The sequence below is a fragment of the Chinchilla lanigera genome, unplaced genomic scaffold, assembly GCF_000276665.1.
Source record: "Chinchilla lanigera isolate Chin_1 unplaced genomic scaffold, ChiLan1.0 scaffold00057, whole genome shotgun sequence".
NCBI lineage: Eukaryota > Metazoa > Chordata > Mammalia > Rodentia > Chinchillidae > Chinchilla > Chinchilla lanigera.
In genome coordinates, this window is record NW_004955458.1 from 2,793,443 (window position 1) to 2,803,835 (window position 10,393).

Here is a 10,393-nt window from a genome sequence, read left to right on the forward strand (position 1 = left end):
ACAAGAAGAAAACTTTGTTTAATATTTACTCATTTACTTCTTCACTAGTTTTTTCCACAAGAAGAGAACATTTTAAATTACTTAATTTATTCTCAGAACACCTTTCTTTAATATTCATTCTACCTTAGCCTTCATCTCCTGCTTTCACACATCTGCCAGAAGCACACATCTAAGTCAATAGTAGGACTTTTCCTGTAAGTTTCTGGCCTGGGCATAGATGTTTCGTTCTTGCTTCCATGGTATGTGAGATGGCCTTGCTAAATTATTTTTACCCTAAGAAAATTCGTCCTCAGCCTCCTCTTTCCCAGGCTTTTGGGGATATTCTCTGCTTACTCTGTTCTGTTCTTTGCCCCAGGCACCTATAGAAGGCATATTTTAGGTCATTCAACAGTCACCACTGCTCCTTATAAAGTCACTCCAACTCCTGGAATCCATTACGCTAATAACATATCTCAAATTAAACCACAACATACCCAACCTCAGGTCACACCTTTCCGATAGCCTCCCTAAATCCTTATATGCCATGTATTTATTTTAAGAATTTGTAAAACTTTGCTAATTAACAAAAATACATGGTTTTCCCTAAAGATCTACAATTCTTCGTGGAGAAGCATTTCTCCATCCTTATTTGTGAATCTCTGAGTGGGGTTTCTCTGGGGCCATGATTACACTACAACCTTGTGATTCATACTGTCTCATTAAAAAGGGTTAGAGTGTCAAAATAAATCTCTCTTCATTTAAAATGGTAACTGGAAGGATAATTGGAAAAACATATTCAGCAAACTCAGTATTTCATCATTCTTTCCCTTTGCTGCCCACAAAGTCTTGCTGTGTAGGCGAAATCTTATCTTCCTCCAATACCTAAGGCTTCCCAAGAGAACCTGATTAAAATGTTACTGAAATTAATTGTGCTGTAGATGCACTGGTTTTTCCATCTCCAGGGATGTATCCATTATACTTCCCCCCAAAATAAACTCCTTTAAAAGAATATTCCAAAACATACAATGTGTCTGTGTCTTTTGGAGAAAGGATTTGTTTGAAAACCTGTACTGCTAAACAATGAAAAAGAAATCATGGAATACATAGCATTTAATTTCCAAAAATAATGTTTTTGGAAATATGCTGATTTTTTTTTCTTCATCCTTTTGGATGGTTCATGGCAAAGAAGTTTCTGGACAAAATTTTTTATTTTTAAGAATTAAATGACTGGACAGAAGCGAATGAGTCTAATAAAAGGTATACCTAAGATATGTGTTTCTCATCTTACAATCAGAAAATTTAACTATGACCAGGCCAATATAACAGTAAGTATATTTATTCTATATCTACATTGTTTCTTATCTTTCTAAATCTTAGAACTGTTAACAGATGCTTTGAAATGTATCACAAAAGCATTTTGTCAGTTTTTCCATTATTTTCTCTGCCTAGATCTTCCTAAACTCCACACAGCCAAGTTCAAAAATCTGTAACACCTTGTCAGGAAGGCGTTAGGCAGCATTTTCTTAACTAATCCTCAGTGGTGTGACTTCATGAAGAAAAAACAGGCACAGGATATGTTGCCCCATTTCAGTGTCATCTGCACCCTTCTTAATGCCCTCATTTAAACTACCTCGGGGATATGACAATTATAATTCCTTTCAAAATAAACTCCTCTAGAGGAATATTCAAAAACACACTATGTGTCTGTTTCTTTTGGAGACAATTAGACTATGCTTGTCATTCACTGCAAAATCACCATGCTGGTCTCCAATTTCCTACTACTGGTAGTTGTAGATGGTGCTCAGCAACTCAAGAAAATATCTTCAAGATATTGAGTGTCTGCTTCATTGGTATTCTAAGATTTTTATCACCTACAATTTCCATGTTGTTGCTGTGCATTGCCTGTGATACCTTATCAGTCAAGATGGACTCGTACAAAATAATTGATGCATGAGTAGAGCTTAGCTCATTGAGCTAAAACAAACCCTAGAATTTTGAGGTCAGTACACATCAGTATTTTTCAAATGTTATTTCATTCTCTGATTTATCAACTAAAATTGAAATTTAGTCTGTGATGAACATTAGAAATGGTGCACTAAGATCCAAATACGGATGTTATATTAACGGAATGTGTAACTGTAAGAAAGTGACCTAACCTCTCTCCATTTCAATTTTCTCAAAAATGAGGCTTCTAGTAGAACTTATTGGCTATTTTGATGACCATATGGAAACATTATATAGATCTTTTCTATGTTAAGCAGGAGAAGGACAAATATTAAGAAATAAAATCATTATGTTCTATGCTATATTATATTATTATTACCATCTTCATTCTAATATATTTCTTTGCTTATCACATATTAGGAAAACAATATCATCAGATTGTTATTTTTCCAAAGTAGAGCTTGATAAATTTCAACAACTTTCTGAAATAATATCTTTACTCTAAGTTGAATTAAGGGGGTTTACTTTCTTATTTATATGATTGACTATTTGAGAAGACAATTGGAACTTTTCCACAGTGACCATCATTAATAAGGCTGATATGTGGTTTTGTTTTGTTTTGCCTTGTTTTGTTTTTTTGGTTTTTCTCTGGTACCAGGAACCGAACTCACGACCTTCCACTTGCCAGGCAGGTGCTTTGCCGCTGAGCTAAATCCCCAGTAAGGCTGATACATGTGAACTTCTTCAGAGAATACTTAGCAGGGTCAGGTTCACATAATGGCAAGAGGGAGTGGATTTCACTGAATTTCTTATACACAGTATTATCTTTTTATTTTTTCTATGAACATAAATCGAGAATTAGAGAAGAGTTTAAATTAGGAATCAGAAACCAGCTTTCCAAAGAAAAAATTATAATTTTATTTATTATAATAAAATTTTCAAATTATTATGTATTCAGTAATATGTTTAATCTCTCTTTTAAGCATAAAGAAGATAACCATGTATCATTATTATCAATCATTATAACTGTTAAAAATCCTATTTGCTATAACTGAGTAATGAAAAATATATGACAGAATTAACAAAATTGAGATTAAAATGATTTGTTAGAAGTAATTAAACAAATTAATCCTTTCCCTCAACAAATTCAGGTGAACACTTTCAATTCTGATGGATAATTAGTTTGCCACTTTTATTAAGTGCATCTAGTAAAGTTTTTTGTTTTTTGTTTTTTGTTTTTTCAAAATAAAAGCATTAAGAGTATATTTGAAATCATACCACAAGGTGACATTACCTCTTCCTTTTTACCCACAGACTATCAGAACTCAGAGGTTAGCTATGCCAAATAAGACAACAATTAGAGAATTCATTCTTCTGGGACTTACAGATGACCCGGATTTACAAGTTGTGATATTCTTCTTCATGTTGATCACATACATATTGAGTGTAAGTGGAAACATGACCATTATTGTGTTAACACTGTCAAGTATTCATTTGAAAACTCCCATGTACTTCTTCCTCAGGAATTTCTCTTTCTTAGAGATTTCATTTACAACAGTCTGCGTTCCTAGATTTCTGATCAGCATTCTAACAGGGGACGCAACCATATCCTATAACGCTTGCATGGCCCAGGTATTTTTTTTAATCCTTTTGGGATCAACAGAATTTTTCCTTTTGGCTGTCATGTCCTATGATCGTTATGTGGCCATCTGTAAACCTCTGCATTACACCACTATCATGAATAACCAAGTCTGCAGCCGTCTTGTAATCAGCTCCTGGTTTGCTGGTTTCCTCATCATCTTCCCCCCAGTGATCATGGGCCTCCAACTGGATTTCTGTGACTCCAACATCATTGACCACTTCACCTGTGACTCTTCTCCTATGCTGCTGATTGCCTGCACAGACACAGAGTTTCTAGAGCTCATGGCGTTTTTCTTGGCAGTATTCACACTCATGGTAACGTTGGTCTTGGTGATTCTCTCCTACACACTCATCCTTAGAACAATTCTGAAGATCCCCTCAGCCCAGCAAAGAAAAAAGGCCTTTTCCACCTGTTCCTCCCACATGATTGTGGTTTCTATTTCTTATGGAAGTTGCATTTTTATGTATGTGAAAACATCTGCAAAAGACGGTGTAGCTTTAAGCAAAGGTGTAGCAGTCCTTAATACCTCCGTGGCTCCGATGCTTAATCCCTTTATTTATACCCTAAGGAACCAGCAAGTGAAACAGGCCCTTAAGGATTTCACCAAAACACTGTTATCATCAAACAAGCACTAATCGTAATAGAATCTGTAGCTGAAACCGCAAATAAACCACAAGTAAATACAAAGTATCATTCTAGGAAAAAGATATACACAAAGGAATACAGTACACATTCACAATATTAAAGCACTTATTTCTAGTGAATTGATACAAATTAAACAGCCAACAAAATAGAAAAGAAAACTACCTAGTACTTAATAAGTGATAAATATTATGGAAAAATGGAAAAACATATGGTAAAGGGGTGGTAAGTAGAATTCAAATTAAATCATGACTGGTCTGAAAACAATATGCAGTATAAGAACCATTGTTGAATTCCTACCATTGCGTATGGTGAAGCTCTGCATCATTTCCAATGATTTTTAAATTATTTTTATTTTTTTTACTTGCTACTGTCTTTGTTTGATCAGTCTCACATTCATATGTCTAGTGGACTGAGCAACTTTGTTGAAGAAAACAGTGTGTTGGTTTGGGGCTTATTTTGCAAGGGGAACAATATAATACAGGACACATACTTTATATGATTATTTATAATAGTCACCCAAAGAACAGTATACAGAAGAGTGCAGGGAATCTGTCCACACAATAAGATCAAGGAATCCAGCTGAGGGCCTGGATCCCACAACAATGTCCTACATGAGTTGAGATGAATACCCAGAGCTCATAACAATGCCTCCCATGAATCCAACTGGAGGTCCAGAGCCCATGACAATGTCTCATGCAGGCCTGTTTCACAGATCTGCTGGGAAGGCCCAAAGGTCAGTAGTGGAATCTACAAAGTCTGTGCCAGCAGGAAGAAGGATCTGTGCTAGCAGGCTGAGGGATCTGCACTGGAGCCAGGAAGTGATGCTCAGAAGAACTAGAGCTCCCCCAAAAGGTACCATGGCCATCCTCGGCAACTGTGAGGTCCCGAGCTCCTCAGATGATCAGGATAGCTGAGTTCCCATCAGGGAAACCAACACAGCAAGCTTTTCCCAGAGGCCGGCAGTGCCCCATCTTCCCCTCTGGAACCAGGAAGCGATGCTCGAAGTGAGGACCAGAGCTCTCCAAAGGGAACTGAAGCCATTCTCAGTGCCAGCGAGGTCCTGAGCTCCTCGGAGGATGAAAACAGCCAGGTTCATCAGGAAAGCCAGCTCCCCACAGCCTCTCTCAGCTCCCAACAGGCTGCCTCTTCTCCAGGTCTGCCTCTTATGCTGCTGGCAACAGTCCTCAGGTGGGCCTCCCACACCCAGCACCACACTCACTCAGTTCACCTGGGGGTTATAAGTTGACCACCAGTTATCAATCCACGACAAACAGTATGTAATTTAGCAACAACCGTAAATTTCTATCATTTTGTCTTGAGGTCATGTATCATTTTTGTTGTTTTTGTTTTGTTTTGATTTTGTCTTCATTGTTGTTTAGTCAATTTTTTAATTTTTAAAATAAAAAAATACCATCTGGGCAAAGATTTCAGTCACTTTAAAGCTCCCTTTTAAAATTTCTTTCTATATTCAAATACATTTTCCATTTTTTATGTAATTTTCTCACCTTATGTTCTTCCATATCCTATATGTCAAGCACTTTGAAACTGTGAGGTGTGTCTATAAAATAAATATTGGCATTTGCTTTTAGAAGATGCACAGTAAGCTTTAGAAAGCCTGTTCAAATCCTACCTGAAAATAAGTAATCCAAAAGAAAATTCACAGTAACCTGCCTTAAATGAATAGAATGAGATCTAACTTCAAAGTTTAGAAAACCATGCTTTCTGATAACTTTAAAGAAAGTGTTCTTCCTCTGCCTTACTTTTATTCTCTTATTCTATTGAATGAGACATTCAGAATCTGTATAGGGAAAAATTGGTGAAAACAATGAACTTCTGTTAAAGTGGATTCCTTCATGCTGTCCAGCTTATTGCTTCAACAACTGTGCTCCATCAGAAATATCTGTCTATATCTCCATTGATTACATATGTCCTGCTTTTAAAAGAAGGTATTTTGGAACTGCTAGAGTGATTAGGGCAGATGATCACCTCCAGTGAAGTGCTTCAAGCAGAGTTACTAGAAATGACAGCTTTTATAGTAAATGTAGTGACTTTATGTTTTGACATATTATGTTATCTTAAAATTTTACTGTAAAAATATTGAGATGGAAGGTCACAAAAATAAATTCCATGAAATTACTCCAAATTAACTTAAGATTTATATACCCCTACTTAACATGCACATAATGATCTAATAATACAATCACAGGCGCCCAAGTAAATAAGAGCAGTTCAAAGACAAATCATAAACTTTTGTAGTTTTCAAAGGGTCATTATTAGAAGTGTACATTATTTAATTAGTAGATATAAAAATAAATGTGAAATTCAGAGCGTAGAAATTTAAAACATTAAATTTGCAGCTAGTAAAAAAAGTTATATGAAAACTAATTTAAAATAAAGAAAATAGAAAAGTTGACAGTTAAGCTAATTACAAACCCGAACTTTTAAAAATTGTACTACAATTCTACTATCTTATAAAATGACACCGGGACATAAAACTGATAGGGTTATAATACATCTAATACTCCTAAATCATAGCAAAATTATGCAATTATGTGATGTTAAGGTAATAATGGTACCAAGTGTAATTATATAAGTATTTTTAGTGTTTGAGGAAAAAGTTTTTATTTATTTTTTGTCTTTTTGAGACAAAAATGGAGTTCAGGCTGGCCTTGAACTCATATATGTAGCCCAGGCTGGCCTCAAACTTACAAAGATCCTCCTGCCTCAGTTTCCCAAATGCTAGGATTGCAAGCATGTGCTACCAGGCCCTGCATAAGAAAAAGTATCAATCAGTAAATATTCATCAAGCAGCAGATAACCTAGTATGATATAAATTACCAAAAATATCAAGTTCTAGGAGCTATACCTTCAAAATATTCTCAAGTTTATATTACATTTGTTCTAAACTTTAGGTGTATAAAAGTATATTTAAAGTATATACTTTGGGCTGGGGATTTAGCTCAGTAGCAAAGCACCTGCCTGGCAAGCACAAGGTCGTGAGTTCGGTTCCCGGTACCGGAGGAAAAAAAAAAAAAAAAAAACCAAATAAAGTATTTTTGAAATACTTGAAAACTGCTTTAAAATAAATGATACATTTTGTAATATAGCAAAATCTCCATAAGATATATGCATATATGCCATAAAAGCTCTTCCATAATTAGTTAATACTCTTTTTATAATACTAGAATGAGATGAGAAACACAAAGATACATGGTTATTGGAGACTTTGAGATGTAATTTATCATGTTATTTTTATGTAAGACTCAAAATACATTAATGTGACTGAATCATCAAAAACTTCTACTTAAACATGTATGAAAGTGACCATATCAAATCCATAAAGAAAATATATATTAAATGAGAAATTAAAATTTTACTCAATGTTGCACCTAATATCATTAATATAAATGGCAACTAACTAGTATAATCAGTCTACTGATATTATTTATTTCAGAGACTTTTGCACCAAAGGCATTTAACCAATGCTAAAACATGCAAAACAAAAGCAAAAATTCAAAATATTCAAAATGAGAAGACAAATATTGATATTTTTCAGATGCTTGCTATAAATACATTCAGATAATTTCAAAAACTCACTGAAGTTAACAATATTCATGAAAAAATTTGAAAATGCATATAAATGGAAATAAACTTTTCTGCATGGATCAAGAGAATGCACACTACTCAAACATCCATACATGTGACATGTGAACTACAGATTCAATACAGTCCCTATCAGAAATCTAATGGTATTTTAAAAAACAGAAAAAAACTATTTTAATCCTAAAATTGGTATAAGACCACAAAAGATCTTCAAGAGTCAAATCTACCATGAAAAAGGACAAAGCTTTAAACAACTTGCTTCTCAATTTGAAACTAAATCATTGAGCTCTACTAATCAAAACAGTAGGTATTGGAAGTAGAAAGAAGAATAGAACAAAAGAGAAGGCCTAGAAATAAACACAGACCTGGTCAACTAACCTTTAATGAAACCATCAACAAGATGTAAGGTGGAAAGTACAGACTCTTTAATAGATGATGATGAGGAAATGGATATCCACATTCAAAACAATAAAATTGTAGACTTATACTATATACAAAACTTAACTTGTAATGAACTGAAAATTTATGCTATTTAAAATCCTAAAACTCCTAAAAAAAAAAAAAAAAAAAAGAGAGAGAGAGAGAAAAAAAAACTCCTTGACATTGATTTTGAGGACCAGGAATATAGCTCAGTGGAATCTCACCTACCTGGTAAGCATGAGTCCCAAGTTTGATTCCCAGTAAAAAAAAAAAAAAAAAAACAAGAGATTGGTCCTGGCAAAGAAAATTTTTATCTGACAAGCACAGGTATAAAAACAAATAAGGGGGTTTTCATGAGGTCCAGCGTGACACTCTGAAGCACAGAGATGGAATCAGAAATGAGGCAAGCCCCGGGGAAGCGGATGGGCCTCTGGCTGTGATTCTTGAGCCGAGAGGGACTGGAACCTCTCTGCTGGGGAGTGGCGCTTGGCGACATCTCTGTGATTCCAGAGGAGCTAAAAGATGCACCGATTCTGAGTGCAGCGAGGCTTGCCACAATGGGGGAAGTGGGCAAAATCAGGTGAGGGTCTTCCTATGCAGTTCAGGCTGGTCTTGAGCTCACTTTGTAGTCCAGGCTGGTCTCGAACTCCCAACAATCCTCCTGCCTCAGCCGCCCAAGTGCTGGGATTACAGGTGTGTGCCACCATCCCCGGCCGGAATTCACTTTTGAAGATGCTGGGAAAAGACATGTGGATCTTGGGAGATTATTTGAAATATTCAGGAAAGGAATAAAACAGAAAGGTGTTTTTCTTAGAGAACATTATTTGTCAGATTTATTTGAACTAGAACTTGAAGATGTTATCACCTAAAATGTTTGAATCAGAAGACAATACTGCTGGGGAATTACTGATTAATGAAGTGAAGTCATAGTGAACCTGAAGAAGATTTTTCAGAATTACTGAACAGTGAATTTCATCCTGAGAATGAAGATTTCATGCCATTCAGATAATTTGTTAAGGTTAATTTGGAAAATCCAATGCCAACTCTTTATATTCACCAATCCACCTAGTGTACATTGGCCATTTAGACAGGATACAGAGCTAGATATTGTACATTACTTTGAATATTTCTGCAATTCTAAAATAACAGAGTTGATTACAGTGGAAACTGAAATATACAAATCAATCAAAGCATTGTGGAATTTTAGGGAAATTTTCACATTGGAAGGCTTGTTAATTTGTTTGTTCATTTTGTCCTTAAGACAGGGTCTCGCTATGCAGTCCAGGCTGGCCTTGAGCTCACTTTGTAGCCCAGGCTGGTCTCCAACTAGCAACAATCCTCGTGCCTTAGCCTCCGGAGTGCTGGGTTTACAGGGGTGCACCACCAAGTCGGGCTGGCTGTTTACTTTTTTGCTCTCCATGTTCTTCAAGGAATTATATGTAGGCCAAATATGAGTGATACTGGTCTAAAAAAGGTTGCACTAAAACACCTTTTTTTAGTAAAGTGATGTCATAAATGTTTTGCTTTAATTACTTTTGAAACTAGTCCTCATCCAAATCCTAAACTAAGTTATGGCTAATTGTTGAAATTTCAAAAAGTTTTCTACTGTACTTAGACTTGAGGGCGATACCACAATTGATGAAAGTCTAATACTGTATAAGGGTTGATGGGGGTGGATTCAGCTTATGCCCCTAAAAAGAGCTACATTTCGTATCGAATCTCACATGCTTGGTGAATTCAAATCTGGGTATATTTGGTCTTTAATAGTTTACATTGGAAAGGGGGTAGCACTTGGTAATAATCATAAAGATCATTCCATGTGTACAGGAATTATTTTGACACTGATGAAACCACATTCGAACGTGGGACATTGACTTATTATGATCAATTTTTTATACTTCTCCAGAACTTTGATAATTGTACAAGACAGACATATTTGAGACACTGAGACTGAACAGAAAGTGCCAAAAGATTTGCAAAAGAAAAAGCTGAAAAAGGAAGAAATGTTAGCCTATAAGAGAGGAAAAGTCTGGGTTATAAAAGGTAAACACATTTCTTGGCTGTCAGCTATTCATAATGCAGAAATGATAGAACTTGAAAGAAGAAACAAAACTTTAAAAATTCTAATAGTGGTCAATGATTATAATAACTATGGGTGGC

General features: G+C 35.4%; 1 protein-coding gene across 1 annotated transcript; it reads left to right on the forward strand.

The window, feature by feature from the left end:
* Positions 1 to 3,261: 3,261 nt before the first annotated feature.
* Positions 3,262 to 4,200, forward strand: LOC102015607 (olfactory receptor 6C65). The gene has a single exon (XM_005397245.2). It carries the CDS (start codon positions 3,262 to 3,264, stop codon positions 4,198 to 4,200), a length of 939 nt encoding a protein of 312 aa, XP_005397302.1.
* The last annotated feature ends 6,193 nt before the right edge of the window (positions 4,201 to 10,393 follow it).

Coding starts and splice junctions, on each gene's coding strand:
- LOC102015607 (XM_005397245.2), top strand. CDS start 3,262: ATGCCAAATAAGACAACAATTAGAGAATTCATTCTTCTGGGACTTACA.